This window comes from Cryptomeria japonica, chromosome 1 (genome assembly GCF_030272615.1).
Source record: "Cryptomeria japonica chromosome 1, Sugi_1.0, whole genome shotgun sequence".
Taxonomy (NCBI): Eukaryota; Viridiplantae; Streptophyta; class Pinopsida; order Cupressales; family Cupressaceae; genus Cryptomeria; species Cryptomeria japonica.
The window spans coordinates 124,460,395-124,482,523 of record NC_081405.1 but is presented as its reverse complement, the minus strand read 5'-3'; the positions used below and the strand labels follow the sequence as shown (position 1 = coordinate 124,482,523).

The 22,129-nt window shown below is 35.5% G+C and overlaps 1 protein-coding gene across 4 annotated transcripts in view; it reads right to left on the bottom strand.

Moving 5' to 3' along the window:
* Window positions 1–3,284: 3,284 nt before the first annotated feature.
* LOC131026685 (probable folate-biopterin transporter 6) overlaps window positions 3,285–22,129 on the bottom strand; it is a 56,970-nt gene continuing 38,125 nt past the window's right edge. For 2 of the 4 annotated variants that reach the window (XM_057956613.2, XM_059213525.1), the window contains 3 exons: window positions 14,857–15,132; window positions 14,416–14,607; window positions 3,285–4,331 (listed from right to left, as the gene is read on the bottom strand). In XM_057956613.2, the coding sequence (XP_057812596.1) occupies window positions 3,846–4,331; window positions 14,416–14,607; window positions 14,857–15,132 (954 nt within the window). In that variant the 3' untranslated portion in view covers window positions 3,285–3,845. Of the gene's footprint in view, window positions 4,332–12,158; window positions 12,621–14,415; window positions 14,608–14,856; window positions 15,133–22,129 lie in introns of those variants that run through there. The other 2 variants (XM_057956614.2, XM_059213554.1) reach the window with 2 other exon arrangements.

Below are 22,129 nucleotides of genomic sequence, written 5' to 3'. Positions count from 1 at the left end.
TTCATATCATAAATTAATAATATTACTGACTTTTACATACAAATACAAAGAATTCCATTATGTGGATATATATATATATATGTAGACACCTAAAAATGGTCAACACTTGCGGAGTCGTATTTTAACATTGGCGCATTGCCTCATTTTAGAGTTTTTGCGTCGCATTAACATTTCTCATATGTTACGCACTTGGTCTTTATCATTTGCGAGCATCGAGTCTTCTTCTGCATTCTTCATTTGTCTCGCTTTCGAATTTGGTCTTGTCGATAACAATCTTTAATCATGATTTTGGTCGATCTTGTCAATCTCTTATCAACTTGTCAATCTCGTCGTTTTACGATTGATTTGTCATCGATCCTTGTCCTCTTCAATCATGTCAATTTGTCATTATTCCTCGGCGCATTTATCAATCAAATCATTTATTAATTCAAAATCATGATCGAATCGACATCAAATCAATTTTATATCAAGACCTAATTGTCATCCTTGCATTTCTAATTTATCTTCTAGGGTTTCATGATTTATTCATTTAACCTTGTTTGTCATTTTCTCTCCATTTTCCCTCTAGGTTAAATAATTTATTTATTTATCCTAAGTCTTCTTGTCACAATTAAATATTTGTTTAATTGGCTAATTAATTCCTCCTATTTTTGTAAATTAATTAATGAATGAGAAATTATTAATTAATTTACCTAATTGGCATCAATTTCCTAATTTCCTAATTTCTTCAATTTCTAATTTCCACCTATTTTCTAATTTGTCAAATTCAATTTCCACCTAATTAAATTCTCTCTAGTTCTCCCTATTTTTGTGCTTCGGTGGAAGCATGAATTTCTCATGCGTCATACTTTTGACATGGCAAGATGTCATAAGCTTCTAGTCTTCTAACCTTTGCATTGGCAATATGTCATAATTCATGACATAGACGGTGTCATAACCTTTTTATTTCCACTCAATTGTGCCATTTTTGAAATTAATTGCCTCTAATGTCAATTTAATGCTAATCTTATCTTTTCTCCAATTTATCTATAAATTGGATGAATTTCTTCAATCCTGGCTGATAATGACTTGTTTGAATTACTTTGTCGAATCAATCACGCTTCGAGTATTCTTGAGCAATCATCTTTTCTACTTGCTTTCAGGAGGAGACATTCACGTTTGCGTTGGTCTGCATTTGCATTTGAATGTTTTATTTCCCTTTCTCTATTGAATGTTTTTAGGATTTATCACTGCAATTTAGTTTTCCGTGATTGAACTAGGCTCATGTTAAATTGCTTATGATGATTTCCGATTTCCTAGCTACAATATATACTTTTGAGTTCCAGATTTGTGGTTTTTTCCCTATGACTTTGGCAATGAAAGTTGATTTGTAGAAGTGCGATTAAGCAGAATAAGCCTGCTTAAATGTGATTAAAATCTTTCCTTTAGAAACTTTGATATTAAGATAGATAAAAGCATTTTTCTCTATCCGGTAGAAGCTATTCAGCATCAGTATGGCGAAATTTTGCAACTTCAATACATAGAAGGTATAAGTTCAAGTTCTTCCTAAAGTGGAACATCTATCAGGTCATATCGAATATTATGTGTAGAAGAAAGTTCCATCTTCCAGTGTGAATGACTTAAATCTTCTCGTTGCATATTAGAGTCACTTGCACCCACAATAGCCATATTGTTGATTTGTTGAATCGTGTGTTGTCATAATGATAGAAATTGTAGTCGTTGTCATGATGGTAGAAATGGTAGAAATTGTAGTCATTGTCATGATGGTAGAAATTGTAATCACCAAGAAACTTTAACTCAGCATATCTTCCATTAAAACTTTCACTGTTGCTACAATGTGAACCCTGCGTCACTTTTTACTTCGAGTTGACTGAGCTAATAAGACATCCACATTTGTTCTGCGTACTCCACTCACCAACTTTGGGTGCCATTACTGCATACTCATTGCTTTGTAAATTACCAAATATTTTTCTGCTTTTGGAGTGATCAGTTAATTGTGACTTTGCCAAATTTTGTCAGGCTATGTTGTGAACTTCCATGCCACCAATCAGTACTACGGGACCTCAATGTAATGTTTTTGTTACTGTTTTGGTTGTTTTTTTGCCTTTTAGCAGTTGCGTTCATCAATTATGCGCATTACATATCAACCTTTTGTTAATTCCCATTGTGTAGTGAGTTTCTTGCAAATATCTATCTGAATTATGTCTTATTTGTACCCTCACTTGATCTGTGCAATACATACACAATCTCACTCTGTTGCTCGCATAAGGGCTCACCTGCACCAAAGTGGCATCTCAAATGGAGGTGCCCTAAATTAATACCTTAGGTGACCTAAAACACTATCTTTAGCTTTATACAAGAGGATATACGGTGAAATTGTAGCTTCATATTGATGATCGCAATTCATAGCATAAAAAACTAATGATAGTTAGGTGGCATATTTCTAATGGAGGGCTTATTGATGTTTGCTGACAACCATATTTTGATGCCTGTAGTAGAGGTAATAATAAAATTATTGACCTATACAGCCACCTTGTAGCCATAAGTAGATGCATTACATGCTGACCTTCAGCAATAATCTCCAGTCATCTACATGTTAAAGAACTGTGAAATATCATGGTGCTTCTTTTGGATATTGGGTCTCTAGAATCCTGCTTTATGCTCATAAGCCAAGAATGCATGTTCTCCACTGGAGCATGGCCCAAACAAAAAAGAGAAAAAGTGTTTTAAAATGACTCTGAGAGGATCCCGGAACACATACCTGTTTTCAAACATTATCTTGTAACGCAACCAATCAGGGAAGAAATAGGTAGATATTGTAGATCTTACGATAAAAAACTAAAAAAGTATTCAAATTTGACTTGTTTATTTTTTTCTGCGAAACGTTTTCATCAGCTCAATATTGTTTCATTCATTGAATTCTCAGACGTTCGTTTGCTGTTGTGCAAGAATTTAAACGATTACTTTATTCCTCCCCTAAGATTTTTAACTTACCATAACAAGCATAGGTACTACAAAATCTTATCATGATCAGAACCTGGTTTGTTTGCACTACAACTTGTAAAGCAAAGCAACATCATTAATATAAAAATATCTAATAGCTATTATTTTTCTTTGTAATATTTACATCTAAAATTCTCTAGTAGCCACCTAATCACGGAAGCATAATACAATAGAGACTTAACGTGTTCCCCCTAAAGATTGCAATTTAAATTTTCATCCGATATGAAGACAATATCATACTGGTTCATTACCATTTAATTCATTATCTACAAGGTTCCAAGTTCCTTTTGCAGCAAGAAGAAATTAATATTTATATAAATTAGCCTTAGATTTCTGAATTCAACATAACTAAGATTTGAATCCAGAATAAAAAATTTACAACCTTTGTAATCATAAAAAGCAGGGGAGCAAGAGGCATCAAGGAATGTAAGACAAGCTTACAAGCAAGCTAGAGGCCTCTGTTACCTGATTGTTCTGTATCATTTCCATTTCAATAGGAAACTTAAAAATTCCAAGACGAGCTGCAACGAAAACCTTCATTATAGTAGTGACGAAGTCTATAATGGCAATATATTTAAGGTTTCCAAATCTTAATGGCAGAGTTCATGAGATGTACCAGTCCAGGTCTTGCTAGTTTGTATCATATGTAGCATAATTGTTTGTAGTTCTACAATCCTCATCCGGCTGGTCCTCGAGATGGACAATGTAAATTTTATGTATTTTGCAACTTACAAATCTCAATCCATAATTCTAGTATGAAACTGAACTTTTCCCTCCTCCATCATGCCAAGTTAAACTTTGTCGTAGAGTAATGTTGTCTACATCTAATGTATATATCCACACTATTCGTCTAACTCATGTACAGAAACCTTATTGAAGGGCATGATATCCTTTGTACTCTCTTCCAGTTCTAGGTCATTTGTTAGGGAAATGTTTAGGGGCCTGATGTTTTCCACTGTACAGTCTGGTACCAGAAAGATAAAGAAGAGAGGGGAGAGTCTCATAAGGCTGCGGATTAGCACTGCCAACCAAAGTCTGCTATAATCATCCCTTTGGATATGTAGCCATTTTAATAGAAGTGCACCTAACCATGTACCAGAAGTACTCCCAAAGTTGGACACTGACATCAGGAATGCAAAGACAGTGCCCTCAATTCCAATGGGACAAAGCTGGGAAGATAGAACAAGCATGGGCATTAGCTGAATCTTGGAAATGGCATCTGTCAAAGCTTGATCACCTAAAACAAAAGCTCGATCTGGAATATGCATTCTAAGGTTCATTCTGCAGACAATTATGATGTCAAGAAGCCCAATAAATGAAGACGTTACCTGCATTGGATATACATCAGAATTGACATGATCACCAGTCATTAATTTATATGAAATAAATGATGATTCCATGAACCCTTTTCTATGTCTAATATATGCACTTCAACATTATCCAGGATATGACTAAAACATGACAAAAAATTCAACACTGAAAATTATTGCTGCAAAATACAGATATCTCATCAGTTTCACCTTGTCAAATAGGTGAATCACTATACCATTACATAGAATTCAACATTGCTGTTCCAGTAACACAGCCGTATAATCCAAACAAAGAAAAGTTGTCCCTCAGAATTTATAATTAAATTTAAACCATTTATGTACCGCCACTTAAGTTATGCAAAGCACCTGTTACATTCATGAGGTTGATGAATAATGCGCTTTTGACTTTTCATTGTTTTTATGTGAATTTGCAAGGCAATATTCTGTCTGATGAGGCTGTGGTTGGTGGAGAGTTGAGGAAAATGCTATATGAGAGCTGTCCAAAAACTTTTAGAAGATCATTGCCACCGCCTCCAAGATTATAGCTCCATTACATGCTATTACAGTAAGTGGTAAGTCCTTCACTTGGATTAAAGTAAGCAAGTTGCTTTAAAATAACTGATGCACAAATGGCCTTAGCAAACTTGCAAGTATTATTTGAGGTAAAGATGGATGCATGGATGCATGCAAATGGAGCAGTGATAATGCCAGGAAGAAGACTGTATATGTTATCAAAGTTGTTCAGTGGGGCAGTTCTAAACTGCATAACATATGACAAGGAATTGTATGCACTGATAAAGCAGTAAAGTGGTGCAAGCAATACTTGATGGAAAAGGAAAACATGGCCCACATTGATCATCAACCACTACAATACTTGCATGCACAAAACAAATTGCAGCAAGCATGTCATTTGAAATGATTTGAAATGAATGGGGTTTATTCAGCAATTGTACTTAATAATTAGGCACAAGAAAAGCCTCACAAATAATGTGGTAGATATGCTTTCTGGGTATCCTGTGTCCAGAATTGCAGCCATATGTGCAATAATACATCTTGAACCATTTGTGAACAAGGTATGTAAGGAGCAGTATATGAGATGTTGATTTTGGGGATGTATATCGGCGGTTGCAGCTCCAAATGAGCATGATTCTGAGGGTATAAAACATTTGATACTTCATAGAGGGCTTCTAGACAAGTTGGAAAAATTATGCTCCCTAAGAGGGAAAATTTCAGCTAATGAAGCTCCATGGATACATCCAGGTGGTGTATCAACTTTAAAATTGCAGGGATACTCAATTTCTGAGTTTTCACAACACCATCAGGTATTGATGTCTAATTTTAAGCAGTGTTGTCTCAGCAGCAGCAATAATGTTGCCTTGCATAACAAGATGATCAAGCAGGTGAAGACACATAGAGGTCAGTTTAGTTTGAACACTTGGGATCTGAAATGGGCAATATTGTCAATAAATATGTGTAATTTTACTTGTAAATGGTTCTTTTCCCAACTTTCAACAGATTGAGTACAAGAAGAGAATTTTTTTTTGTAAAAGTAGAATATAGGTACAACATTTCAAACTCCAAATCAATCCATTCACCATGTCATAGTTGTTAATGCATTAGTAGCTTCTGCAAGATAAGATTTTCCTAACTCATTAATCTCCTCTATTCTGTTTTGGTTTACTCATCTATGCTATTAGATTATCTGATTTATGCTTTCCAAACTGAATATGTTTATCAGACTGTAACTTTGATCTTGATTACGATATTGATATTGGATAAAGATGGATTAGATCGACGACCTGCTTAACATAGTTAAGCGTCGATCTAAATGCTATCGGGCTAGTAGCATATTAATGTCGATTCATTTATGATCGGCATTAATATACTATCGGGGTATTAACCCGGTAGCATATAATGCTATTAGTTATTGTTATTGTTTATATCGATCCATTATAATCTGCTTTAACACCGATTCATTATCGGGTGTGTTTATATCGATTCATTATAATCTGCTTTAACACCGATTCATTATCAAGTATGTTCATCTCGATTTGTTAACATATACAAATGGCACCGATTAGTTATATCGATAGACAGTCACGACCAAGTGACATCTTGGGCGGACATGTCTAAAAGACATGTCCGATCAAGGTGCCACTTGCTCGTGACTGCCTTGCTATACATACATCATTCAAAAGAAAAGGAATGACATTGAAATCGATACATGTTCATCCTTCAGACCTGCAGAAAAGAAAGACGATATTATTATTGTCATAGTAATAATACAAAAATCGAAAATACACTATCTAACATATAACTTGTTCATTAAATTGGAAATTGCAATAACATTTACATGGTATCAGAGCCAAGTTGATCGAACTTGAGGCTATTCAATTTTGTGAATAATTTAAGAACAAGGTTATATACTACATCACATTTCTCCAATGGCCAGTGCTATCAGATTCGAAGACAAACTTGGAGGTGGCGATGATTTTTCAGCCTGGAAGTTCAGAATCCAAATGATCTTAAAGGAGAACAAAGTGGATTCATTTGTTCAAACTAAAAATGATCAACCTGAAAATGAACCTAACAAAACCGCATGGATTGAAGGAAATGAAAAAGCCATCAAAATAATAGTTGATGGGGTGAGAAACAACATAATGCCCATCATAAGAAAACATCAGACAGCTTATAAAATGTTCAAAGCACTTGAAAGCACATTTGAGATATTGAATGCAAGTCTAACTCTAGCATTAAAACGAGAAATAAATCATATCACCATGAACAAGGGGGAGACAATCAACGCCTACTTTATGCGGATATCAACTCTAAGAGATGAACTAGCAACTCTGGATTACGAGATCCAAAGCAAAGAGTTAACACTCATTGCTCTAGATGGGTTGCCTAGTGGATGGAGTACATTCGTCCAAGGCATCAGCACAAAGTCCAAATATCCTAAGTTTGAAAGATTAAGGGACGATTGTCTCCAAGAAGAATCAAGATTGAACAAGATGGAAATAAAACAAAAGAACATAGATGAAGACTTTCAAGTCCTAAATACTAACACAAATAAGACAACCAAGAAGAAGCAATTTAGGAAGAGGAAGGGTCATCAAGGCAAGAACACTTCAAAGAGAGACCTATCACATATTCAATGCTATAGGTGCGATAAGTTCAGGCACTTTGTTGCAAAATGTCCAGAGAAAGCCAAACAAGCCACATTTGCCAGAGCAGGGAAATCTAAAAGAGAAGATAACTCCCAGAACTATGTCCTCTACTCAGCACTTACAAGCCATGCATCAAATAAGTCTAACTCCTGGGTGATCGACAACGGTTCATCCAGACACATTACAAGGTTTAGAGAAGTGTTAGACTCCATGACAGAGGATAATGAAGAGGAAGTAACCATCGGAGATGATTCCTCACATCCAGTTAGAGGAATTGGTTCCTGCACCATCAAACTGAAGACAGGCATATCATTGCAACTCGAAGGAGTACTGTATGTCCCCGGCATCAAGAGAAATCTAGTCTCCATATCAGCCCTAGACGATAACAGATACAGAGTAACCTTCATGGAGAACAAGGTGTTGGCTTGGCCGACAAATTCTTCCATCAAGAAAGCTAAAGTCATTGGTCAAAGACGAGGCTATTTGTATGAGCTGTGCACAGAGCCCAACCTAGCCCTGATTCACGAAGCAACAAATGCAAATGAAGTCTGGCATAGAAGACTAGGCCACCTGAATTATAGAGCTTTGTCATCTATGGGAAACCTTGTCATAGGTTTACCTAAGCTGCAACAATATCATTCAGAGGCATGCAAGGGATGTGCCCTAGGTTAAAATATCAAGGGTGCCTTCCATAATAGTACTAGGAAAACAAGCAAAGTATTAGAGTTAGTTCATTCTGATGTATGTGGACCTATGTCCGCTCCCTCTCTAAGAGGATGTTTGTATTATGTAATATTTGTTGATGACTACTCTAGGAAAACTTGGATCTACTTTCTGAAGTGTAAAGAATCAGAAGAGATCCTTAGTAGGTTTAAAGAGTTTAAATCACTGACAGAGAACTGCTCAGGTAATAAAATCAAAACCCTAAGGACTGATAATGGGGGGGAAATACACATCAGAATTATTTAGAGATTTTTGTAAAAACTCAGGGATTAAGAGGGAGCTAACAGTACCTTATAATCCTCAACAAAATGGGGTAGCTGAGAGGAAAAATAGGACAATTGTAGAAGCTGCCAAAGCCATGATTCTTGATCAGAATCTAAATATCAATCTTTGGGCAGAAGCAACTAACACTGCTGTGTATATCCAAAACAGATGTCCTCACTCACATCTTGAAGATAAAACTCCTGAGGAAGTATTTACCAAACTAAAGCCAGATATCAGCCACCTTAGGATATTTGGGTGTCCTGTCTATATACATGTACCTAAAGAGAAAAGACTAAAACTAGAACCTTCTGGAAAAAGGGGAATACTTGTAGGATATAGCGAAACATCCAAAGCCTATAGAATATATATACATGGTCAGAGAAATATTGAACTTAGTAGGGATGTAATCTTTGAAGAAGACTTAGCCTTCAAAAGAGCCCTAAGTACAATAGAGCCTAAAATCTATATCCCCACTCCTAACATAGAAGAAGACTCCACTCCTGAGCTTCAGAGGGAGAATCTTGAGGAAACCATAGGTGAAACTTCAAACACACCTAGAGAAAACCTCAAGAAAAGACCTCTATGGGCCACCAAGACTGTAGCAGAAGCTCAAAAGTTTGTTGCTCCTTCAGAAACCTTCACGAAAAGCAAAAGACCTAATAAATTCACTAGCTATGTTGCTCTTATGAATGATCTCTCTAAAACTGAACCAAACAATGTATTAGATGCACTTAAACATCAAGTATGGAAGGATGCCATGTCTGAAGAGTATCAATCCATTATGAAAAATGATGTTTGGGAGATTGTTCCTAGGCCAACCAAGAAATCTGTGGTTTCATCTAAATGGTTATTCAAAATCAAACATGTTGCAGACAGCAGTATTGAGAAACACAAGGCCAGATTTGTAGCCAAAGGATTCTCACAAAGGGAGGGAATAGACTATGAAGAAACCTTTGCACCCGTTGCCAGGTATACATCAGTGAGAGTTGTATTAGCCATTGCAGCAGCAAAAGGATGGAAGGTACACCAAATGGATGTTAAGACATCATTTCTAAATGGTGGGATCTCAGAAGAAGTCTACCTAGAGCAACCTGAAGGGTTTGAAATTTATGATGCAGAGTCTCATGTGTGCAGACTCAAGAAAGCTCTCTATGGGCTTAAACAGGGCCCCAGGGCCTAGTATGAAAGAATTGACACCTATCTCTCAGGACTAGGCTTCTATAAAAATGATGCGGATCCTAATCTCTACTACAAAGGAAATAAAGATGATATGCTAATGTTGATTTTATATGTTGATGAATTAATCACAGGAAATGATCATCTTATAGATCAATGCAAGAATGATCTATCCAAAGAATTTGATATGAAGGACTTAGGACTCCTTCATTACTTCCTAGGATTGGAAGTATGGCAGAATTCTGACAATATTATACTAAACCAAGGAAAGTATACCTTGGACATTTTGAAGAGATTCAGGCTGGGAGTGTGACTAACGGGAAAAGCACTTCAGGGTGTTGCTTCAGTTTAGGATCAGCCATGATATCTTGGATCAGCAGAAAACAGTCTTCTGTAGCTCAGAGTTCCACCGAGGTCGAGTACATTGCAGCTTCCATGGCTGCTCAAGAAGCAGTATGGCTTAGGAAGTTGCTTGTGGGATTATTTGGTGAACCTATGAAACCCACTGTCATCCATTGTGACAACCAAAGCTGCATAAAGCTTTCTATAAATCCAGTATTTCATGACAGATCCAAGCATATTGAGATTCCATACCATTATGTGCGAGACATGGTAGACAAAAATGTGATCAAATTGGAATATGTTAGCACAGGAGATCAGACTGTAAATATTCTAACCAAATCACTTTCCAAAGTGAAGGTTGATCACTTCAGAAAAGGTTTAGGTATGATAGAAAGTTAATCTGTTTTGTAAATAAGATGTTTAATGTGTAAACTTCTTTTGTCATGTTGGGACATTCTGGGTTTCACCCCCTGTGTTCATATCTAAGAGGTGACGATCTCTCAGATTATGAACACTTGTATGTAGACATCATAAGGTGACGATCTTATGATTCTCTAAACCAGTTATCATGTTGGATCTCTGGTATGTCATGGATGTGCCATGATGATGTTGTGATAAAATATTTGTAAGAAATGTTTGTGCACATATCACAACCTGGATAAGATGAGAATCTAACCATCCTCATATGTTTATCCTTAGTATGTGTGTTTAGGCAATACTGATATCACGTGTTTAGGTGATATCTTGTCATAATGAAATGATGAATCTTTTATATCACATGGTTAGGTGATACTCTATGTCACATGCTTAGAGTGATACTTTATATTTGTATATTATGTTCTGACGATACTTCATATCATATGTATAGATGATATATATTCTCGGAGACTGACATTATGGAAAAAGAAATGTGATGCAGGTTACTTTATCTATCTTCCAAAGCTAAGAGGGAGTGTTAATGCATTAGTAGCTTCTACAAGATAAGATTTTCCTAACTCGTTAATCTCCTCTATTATGTTTTGGTTTACTCATCTATGCTATTAGATTATCTAATTTATGCTTTCCAAACTGAATATGTTTATCAAACTATTACTTTGATCTTGATTATGATATTGATATTGGATAAAGATGGATTAGATCGACGACCTGCTTAACATAGTTAAGCGTCGATCTAAATGCTATTGGGCTAGTAACCCGATAGCATATTAATGTCGATTCATTTATGAATCGGCATTAATATACAATGAATCGACATTAATATGCTATTGGGGTATTACCCCGATAGCATATAATGCTATTAGTTATTGTTATTGTTTATATCGATCCATTATAATCTGCTTTAACACCGATTCATTATCGGGTATGTTTATATCGATTCATTATAATCTGCCTTAACACCGATTCATTATCGGGTATGTTCATCTCAATTTGTTAACATATACAAATGGCACCGATTAGTTATATCGATAGACAATCACGACCAAGTGACATCTTGGTCGGACATGTCTAAAAGACATGTCCGATCAAGGTGCCACTTGATCGTGATTGCCTTGCTATATATACATCATTCAAAAGAAAAGGAATGACATTGAAATCAATACATGTTCATCCTTCAGACCTGCAGAAAAGAAAGACGATATTATTATTGTCATAGTAATAATACAAAAATCGAAAATACACTATCTAACATATAACTTGTTCATTAAATTGGAAATTGCAATAACATTTACAATAGTTACCAGACTCGCGAGTCCTGGTTTAAGCAGGCCTAGACAAGTCCTAAAGACCCATTTCAAAGACTCAGTGGGTACATGTTTTATTTCAAAACTTCATGTTCTGAATCTATGCCAAGCTTTCCTGCTGAGTCCAAGTCTGGTAATTATGCTATGTATACATTGTATCAACCATTTCAAGAGCAATAATAGAGCAAGGTTTTTTCTTGCATCTCTTGGGGATTTTCTCCATGTAAACGAGTGTTTCTATTTTGTAAATGTGCTCTTGCATATATATTCTTACAATCTCTCTCCATTCTTTGTTGTATTATGGCAGTACTAGTCATTAGAGCACTCATATATAGATTTTTGGTTTATTTAGGTTAAATTCCAGTACCATAGAATTGGAATCAGTATTGTTGAAGAAATAAGGGTCTGTCTTATAATTTGAAATCAGTCACAGATTATTCAATTACAGATCAGATCATTAAATGTTTAATCTTTTGTTTCTTCAACATTTCAGAGAAGAATTCAATGCTAATACCATATATACATAAAGCATACTTCATGTCAACAAATGGAAAATATCAAGGACGTTACACCCCTACAGAAAAATTCACATCCTATCACATTTCAAACTGAATCCTTGTTGTTTCTTCAAATCAAGAGTCATGTTTCAAAGCTTCATCACGGCTGTCCATCTTATGTTGTAATCTCTCATTTGTGTCTTCACAAGATTAACAAAATGAGCTTTCCAATGCATCTAGTGAGGTGAAGTTTGAATCTTGAATGAGGGAGAAAAGGAAAAACAGTTGCTAAGGCATGAAAAAATGTCAGCCGAAGGAAGGGCACAAGCCTCGATTAAGGAGCACCAGTTTTGCCAAAAGTTAAAACAAAATGCATCACAGTGTAGTGATGCATACCTGACCAAAGAAGAACACAAGTTAAAATTCAAAAATATTTACTAGTGTAGAGGTACAAAACTGATCAAGGTGAGCCTAATTATTTAATGACAGAAATATTACTTAATCTATAAGTGTACACCCATAATAAGACTTGCAAGTTTTCAAAAAACTTAAACGTTTCTCAATTATGAGGTGCGTCTGTCTAACAGTATACATAAAACATTAGAACACAAAATATCTTCCCAAATGCAATGGTCTGTGCCTGACACAAATTAAAATTTGAAAAGATGTTTGTCAATGCAATGGCACGCACCACTCCAAAGAGTTGCACAAAGTTCAAATTTGAAAAGCGAATGACTAGTTTAAGAGTGTTTGCCTGTGCAGTGGGGTGCAAAAAGTAAGTTTCAAAACCTTTGTTGCCCAATTAGAGTGTGTGCACCAATTTGACAATTTACATGAAATCTCAAAGTGAAAAATGCTGCTCAATGTGAAAGAGGATACCTATGTGAAGAGAGGCAAAAATTTCACAATTCAAAAATGTTGCCCAATACAGCAAATGCACCCTGATTGCATGCTACTCATCAAAGGGAAACAAGTTTTCAAAAGTTGCACTACAATGTCTGAGCACACAGTCCATTAAGATTTTGCACATTTTCAGTTGATAGTGAAGGGCAATTGGTCAATGAATTCAGACATTTATGATATTTTTGTCAGGCGCCCAGGGTTTTGAAGCAATTTGCAGTCATCATCACCATCTAATAAGTGGCTGTCAACATTCCCTGAGGTAGTTAGAATTTAGTGTTATAAGATTATTTATATTTTGTTTCTATTTTGCAGATAGTTTCTAGGGTTTTCAGTTTTCACCAATATTTTATTACAGATTTACAGTCATCCATTGGCAAAATAACAGCAGTTATTAGCAGATTTGTGTAGGTATTTCTCTGCATTTATTGCCAATATTTCAAGCACCTAACACTGGTATTGCACAGCAGTTTTGTGATAGTGTCATAATAGGGTTTTTATGGCAGTCTTCCATACACTAGGGTTTCAGAATATCCAAGGTTGCAGATTTCATCTTTTTTGATGCAAAATCAACAGATGGAAGCAATTCATATTCGAGTCACCAAGAATGATCTAGGGTTTCAGAACTTCTTCAGAGGTATTGTCATAGTTAGAAAAGAGAAGCTTCATTAGAATCATCACCAAGAGCCAAGTGTTGGATAGATATTTTAAGCCTGAGCTATTTATGGTCCATGCTAGACATAGCTACAATATCTTCTTGCGATCAAATTGGCCTGACTAGGAAACAGGGAACTGTATTTTAGGATAGAACCATATTCTCATAAGACATAAAATTCTCTCATTTCGATAACAAAAAGAAAGCAATTTCGTTGATTTGTTTGTAATGTATATTCAAATTCCTGAGAAGTAACTATATCTGTTGTAAAAAGCTAGAGGTCATGTCCTTCAGTTCTAGGGTTTTTGTTTTATTTTTGGTACAAGAAGTTCCCTTTATATTTGAAGAAACGTTTTTATCTTACACACTATTCTATTTTATGTTGTACTGAAATGTGCGAATTAAAATGCTAACAAAGCATTTGAGATAAGTGCCATGTTATTCTTGAATAGTATTTGGCAGATTCTGTGTCTTATTTATTTTATGCTTATTCACTCAGATTTATTGAATGATTAGTAACGTGCAAATGTCATATAAAGATTTAAATGCTCATTGTTACTAGAATCTACATTTACAAAGGTATTGAATAGGAATTTTTTCTAGAAATTTAACTATTAAATCAAAGAGGAAAGTTACCTGAGACCAAAGAAACATTTTTCTGAAAGTTTGACAGCGGAACCAATGGTTGTACCCAACTATGCCAATAAACATGGCCAAATAACCAACTGCATTTACAAACCCCATAAATTCTTCACTGAAGCCAGGACCTGCCTCAGGATCTGTGAGCCAGAAAAACATGGCCTCTGAAATATCTGGGCATAAGGAACCCTGCAAAATAAACCGTAAAAAATACATAGTATTCGCACCTATTCATTTTTGGAAAACAGCTCATAAAATGGAAATATGTAAAGGTAAACTCATAAAGATGATACTGCCTGGTATGGCTAGAAAAAGAAGCAATTTTTTTCTTAAATTTTATCTGTAGCTAAAACTTGGAGAAACTTCTTACACAAGATGTGAAAATGACCAATTCATGATCCAAATATCTAAAAGTTTTACTTAATTTTAAACATAAACCTGTGAAAGGTATATGTAGAGTGCAGGTCTCCAAAGGGTAGGATCTCGTAAAGTTTTCCCAAAAAGGCGGAGGGTGTGCATCAGTGCCCCAAATTGAATTCTAAGCACCGTCTTGGGTGAACGACTTTCTGGAAGAGCCAATGCAGCAACAATAAGCATGAGGGGCGCAATTGAAACTAACAGATAAGAACTTTGTGGTCCCAATTCATGCACTGCTGCCCCAGAAACTCCACATCCAAACAACCCACCCACTGCCATGCTTCCCCAAGATAAGCTCTGCATAGCATAACAGACAGAAAATAAGATTTAAAGAAACATTTCACGTTCAGTGCATTCATAGAGCCTGCATATTTTATTTCATTCACAGCTTCAGATCATCTCTTTTATTTATTAGCTGATGTTTCATTTCATTTTGTTTAGTCAGTAACTTTAAAGGTTTTAAAGACACCCTTGTCATATAATCATTCTAATTATTTAGTCAATCCCATTAGCTGATAGATCAAGTTGGTCACCAGCAATTCAATGTTAATTTGATTTATTTTCATTCAATGTTTGTAAACTTTATAATAAGTGTCATTTTGCTATTAGATTCTCACTAGTGATTTATATGCCTACTTGTTACTAAAATTGCTGTTCACTGAGCTATTGTCTTAAAATTAATTGTTTTGTGATCTGATAACTAAACAAGCTTTTAATTATCGATATTTTTAAAGGAAATATTGCGGCTTTGCACACAATTCTTCGTACTTTAATATGTAAACGCTCATCTAGTGTAAACTTGTGAAGTGTTGAATCATCTTCTGCCTTAGTCAAAGAACATAAAAAAAAAAAAATTATTTTAGTTAGTTGGTATTACATATTTGAAATCCTAGGTTCTATGTTGAAAAGAGAGGTTCCCCTAATAATTTGAATAACAGTTTACTATACACGCTGTTCCAATTTGTGTCACATTGAAAGGTGTAAATTAAAACCCTAATAGGGATCTCTTCTCTTTTATGCTAATGAATCTTTCTTTGTGGGAGCCAAAAGCTTTCCCTCTACCCTACATGCCATGATAACAGAATCAGATTGGAAAATAGGATTAAATTGCATAACTCATCATTTGGATGTGCTCCTTGAGCCTACCAAGAAACAAGTTAATCAAGTTCTCTATTAACCATTTCTACTCATGAGGATAGGTTTTGGGATTGATGCATATAGTCCTTGACTGATCATGTTTGTCATAGGTTGGCTAACTCGTAAAGTAATTCTCTAATACACTATTGTTATAGTGTACCTACAATTCCTCTTTAAAAATTGACCAAGTGACATAGAGTTTTCTAAGTTCTTCTTTGGAACAAACAACCATCACAACCAAATAGATTACTCGTGTTCTAGAGACACGGATGCCACTATAACTTTCTATCAACATGGGAACTAATGGATATTAAAAAAATCCCCATTTGGTTAATCCAGGTGACTGGATCCTTTCCATCAAACTTTTGCATGTCCATTTTCATTAACACGTTCCAATATTTAGAATGAGAGCTAGCATTTTGATCAAGATTGGGTTGTCCCAACCACCTTGATTTATTGAAACATTGGGGGTGGCTGGTGTATGAGATTGGGTATTTTGTTGTGATATTGATAGTTTCATGATAGGATCTTGGAGATACAATAATACCGTATTGATGTTAGCCAAATCTCCTTGCATTTTGTGCATACTGCCTTCCAAATCGCACTTGTCATCATCCAATCGAGACATCATATAAGAAGTCCCATCTAATCCTAGCTCTGAATCCATGTCTTCTTTGTTAGTATTTTCTCCTAATGTGTAGGAATTCTTACCATGGCCTCTAGTCTATGGCCCTATCATGCTAGGCTTGACAATGTAGAATTTGATTTTTACTATTAACCAAACTTTGATTAAATGATTTCAAAATCATGTGGCTCCAAAATCAAAGCTTTAGAAAGCAGACCCTCTATGAATTTTGTGATATTTCCAAAAAATGAAAACAAAAATATTCAAAAATGGTACCCTATACAATGTACTTACAAAAAACACTAACAATGCAATAACTCACTCAATATTGATCACAAAATGCTGAAATTTGGATTGTATCTTTTTTAAATGGTCATCCAGATTTACTAAAATTGCAGAAAAAATCACAATTGTTTGTGAGGTATAGCAAATCTTCAAAAATTAGGGTTTCGTCCTCACATTTGTCCAAATAGTAGCTCATAGCTCCAGTACCACTTTTAATGAAATAATTTGCAAAAGAGAAGAATTCAACAGCAAATACTTGGAAACATAATAAGAATTACTTGCAAACACTTCATAATAATAAGCCAATTCAAGGTGGCAACCCTCAAGAGTCTTCAACAAAAACGAAATTTGTGAATTGATAATAATAAACTAACCATTGCCTCTAAGTTACTGGTTCTTCCCCTTTTGGCCTGGGTTCCGATTTTGGTTCTTGCCCGGTACTAGTTATCCCCGGGTTCTCCTTGGGTTCCTCCCAGGTCCTTCCCAGGTGGTCGGGTTCCCTGTGGGTCCTGCGTCGTAGGACCCACAGGGAACCCGGCCACCTGGGAAGGACCCAGGTGGAACCTAGGTCGAGCCCAAGAGGACCCACATGAACCCAGGCCCATGGTTTCCCAAAAACGGGGCCCACGGGTCAAAAAAACAATAAAAAAAAACTTTTTAAAATAGTTTTTTAATAATAAAACTCTAATTCGCCCCTTTATGACTTTAAAAAAGACTTGAAACTTGAATATTATCTTTTTTGCAAATTATGAATATGATATTAGACTTTAGTTATTAGTTTAATGATTACATTTGCGATATATGAATATTTATTGCATTGGCAATTAATAATTATGGATTTATGATTTATGATTTATGTATGGAAAATCACATTGTATATTTTATTTTTGTATGGATTGTATATATTGACCATATATATATATGTGTGTGTGTGTGTGTGTGTGTACGGACCAACCCGTACCCAAGATTTTTTTTTTTTTGCCAAATCCGAACCCGAATCCTAACCCGAACCGGTAACTTAGCATTGCCTCCTATATATACCCTACTTATGACATGGAGATCACCTAGGCATCCTAGTACCCATTTAAAGCTATATAAATGGACATATAACTTAACTAAAGGTGATGCTAGCCACAAGTCATCTACACATCACCACTGCATGTTAAAGGTGTAGCATAGTTATTGATGTTTTCCTTCATTTCACTGATCTTCTTCAATCATTTGACGTTGTTATCTATGTTGCAACTTGTTTCAGTTTCCTATTTGATATTTGTGCATCCCCTTGACAACTTTTGCATCATTGAAATAGCTTAAAGTCCTTGAAAATATATTTTAAAATCTCTCTCTCTCTCTCTCTCTCAGTTCCTTGACTACATGTGATAGTTGTCCACAACTGTGTTGTATATTTCTTATGTTCCTTCCCCTCTTTAGTCTAGGATTTTCTCTTCCCAAAACTTTCTATTGTCTACTAATGTACTCTCAAGTCCCACTGATCTACTTTCAATCATCCGTGGATATTAATATAATCTCTCTCTCTCAATTTGCTTTCATTTCCTACTTTCTGCTGTCACTTTTGGTTTTATCATGCTTGCACATTTGAATTATTCATTTGTGTATTTGGAATTCGTAGTCATATGCCATTCATCATTCCATGCTTTGACAACCTTTCCAGATTTGTGACAGCATTTCAAACTTTCCAATCCTTGTTATGTTTGTGCTGTTTTACACCCATGCCTCTCATCGATTTCAAATTTCTCAAAATATTTTTTGTTGATAGTGGTATCGCATAAATGTTCACTCAATTATTTTAGTTTCAACCACAAATGTGTCATCTCTTTTCCCATTCTTCTATAAATTATCACACTAAACTGCAGCATGCAATTTCAATTTTAAATAAGCAAATTCACCCTTCAAGGATCTTCTTCTCTAACATCCTTCATTTTTGAGTGCTTTTGCAATTCCTAAATCTGATCCATAAACGTTTCAATCCCTTTAAACTGCAGAAGCTTTAGGCTTGATTTTGGTAACCTATTTTGGGAAAACTTGAACATGACTATTCTTCATGGGAATAAGGAAAACTTTTTGAGTGACTAGATTTTCTTGTTCTTCTTTAGAATAATCTTTCTGCTACAACTTAGAACCATCTTCCAAGTGATTCCTTATTTATTTTTTTGAGTTTGCATTGTTCCTCATGTCGCCTTTTTCCTATTGGATTGCTTTGAAGTCAAATGATGCAAGAGACCTTCATAAGACAAATAACAAGATCTTCCAAAGTAAAATGAATTTGAAGGCACAAAACATAAATAATCACACCTTCAAAAGACATTTGATCCCCTTCATTGAATGAATAATTACTACCTCTCGTTCCTTTTACAGTTATATCTTGTTTTGTTTAATAGAAAAGTCTACATCCTTGCTTCTTATAGAAAACTACAACATAGAAAAACAAGTAGAAAACAATTAACATTATATTATAGGGTTCAACCCAACTTACAAATGTTGCAAAAAAGCTTATATAAGCACTGAAATCAAATGGAGAGACAAAATCCTCATTGCTCAACTAAGGACTGGCTTCCATAGGCTCAAATGCGAGACAAGCATATGGATAACACCCAAAGAAGAATGGGAAGAAAGGGTTTATAATTTTTGCACCATAGGGTAGCAACGACAAAGGGAACATTTCATCTTTGAAAGACCAAGGTACAAGGACAGCTAAGCCAAATATGAGAAAACATTAAAAGTAGGCTCCAAGGTAGATCTATTTGAGGAAAACAGATTAAAATATTTGGGAGAACTCCTAAACAAATCAACAGGAGAAGGAGCAGCCTTCAAAAGGATACCACATATCCCATGAACCTTTGAGTGGTTGTAGTTGCTGGTGCAATTAGTGATCCAATAGACCATTTTGGTCTCATGGACTAATTAAGTTTTCTAAAAAAAAATGGATTTTTCTACACAAAAGTAAAAAACCCGTATCCATGCACTCTTTACAGAAACATAAAAAAAAGATGGATACAAATAGAGACCAAATATTGGTATTGCCTCTCATGTGGATTTACTTTTTGAGTGGTGAACAATTATTCTTTTTAAATGGTGTTGAATAATTATTGTCCTCCCATGCAAATTTGTTGTTAAGTAGAATGCAAGCATGTCAATTGGGTTAGTTGCTCTTGCATTTAAATTTAAGCATATTTCCTTGAGAAATCTTTTATTTTCACTTTAAACTATTAATTTAAATTTTGTTATCCCTAAAATTTGCTTGCACAAAATAATTAGGGGTACTGTGTAGGACTAAGTCCCTCCATTTTTGAGGGAGGTTCCCTTTAATTAAAACATATGGCAAATTTACAAGTGACAAGATATACAAGAATACTTACAAGCTACTAGATGAATCTTCAACAACATCCAATTTTAGCATGAGAATAACACTATTGAGAGATAGAAAGACAAAATGTCCCCTTCAAGTGCCTATACTTTAGAATGTCCAATATCCACGTAGAATAATGCAAAGAAACAAATAGAGGTAGACTTGTTTCACCAACCATCACACATATGGCCTTGTAGATATAAACCAAAGAATCTACAAGACTAGGTTTCACAATATTGACCTCTCTAATGGCATAAAACCCTCAAAGATGTCTTCAATATATTAAAAAAAATTAGTTTGCAAACTTGGAAGCTCTCAATAGCTATCCTCTTTTAAAACATCTAGATAATCTATAGTATTACCACTAAGGTCATTATTTGTGTGCCGCATACAGGAACATAGGCTGAAGCAAATTGTTGCATGAGCATTGATAGAGACAACCCTTGTGGAACTAAAGAGTGAAGTGTACAGCCCATGGCTAAAGCATAACAACCTGCCAGAAATGAAATGGCTGGCTGGAGAGATAGTAAAATGTATAGTCAACTAGAGACAATGAAATGTACAATTGAATGTGAAGCTTATGGTTGGAAGCATACGATCACGTTAAAAGGTTTACAGTTGGATGTGAAAGCATATGGTTTGCTCAAAGCTGAAGTGTTAGGTTTTCTTGAACTTTTAATTACATCTTGGTGGCATTGGGCATAACCAACCCTATTTTTGTTAGCACATGGTTGAAAGACGAAGAATCCTCAGCGGCTAGTTTAATGGTAGACAAAGAGAGAGAGAGAAGGAAGAGATCAAAATTGGAGATGAAGATAAGAATAGGGCAATTCTTTGGCATAGCTAGATTTGTTAAAGGTGTTAGATTGTACTGCATGTAGGCTGAATATTCACCGGGCTGGTATCATAGGCTGGTAGGGTTCCATGCAATTTTGAAGTAGTCCATAGGATGTAGGAATCTTCTACAATTAATATAAATTGTGTGTTTTCCCAATTCTTTTTGTTCTTCCTCATTCTTGTGCTATCATTGTGTAGTTGTTAACTGACTGTCCATTTAACCCACTTATGTTTTGCACCACCGTATCTATACACTTGCACCTCTCCTTGTTAGCCTTCTCAAGTGAGGTAATATTTCCTTTCAAATGCTACATCATCAGGAATGCAGTATGATATGCATTGTTGTATGACTATATATAGATATCTTGTTGCTATTGCACAACAACATAAACATCAAGGATGATGCTCCCAAGAGCAAACCGCTATTCAAAACATAGATGGGAATATGAAAACTAGACTATTTTCAATCTGCTCTAAGGCATAGCTGCAATACTTGTTTGCATTTTACTCACCCAAACTAAGGCCAAACCAGAATTACAAATCCAAGCAGAAAAAATCAAGATTTACAAAAGACCACCAAGATGTGCAAAACAGAGAGAAGATAGACTATTCCAACCCTCACAGAACTAAAATCTATTCACTAGGGCTGCAAAGCATATATCCAGTTACTGAAGCCTTTGGAAGACAGCATGAAATCCTTAAAACTTTGTTACTTGCCTCTATGTATACATTTCATTGGATAAAAAATGGTTTTATAATGCCCACACCAGTAGCGGAGTTGACTTGGGCCATGGGTTTGCTCCCCATTGGTCTCGGGTTCAACTCCAAGGCCCAGATTCGCTCAGTGTACCTGGCTTGCAGGCGGCTTGGTACATCCCTAGTGGACTAGTCTCACCTCTTCCGGAACCCCAACTTGGCAATACGTAAGTCGAAGGTAAGGCTGGTTGGGTGCAGGGCTGGGTCGCGGGGATACCACTGGAGTAACAAAAAACACAAATGGTTTTATAACTCTTTTTAAAACATGCAAACAACTGCATTTGCCA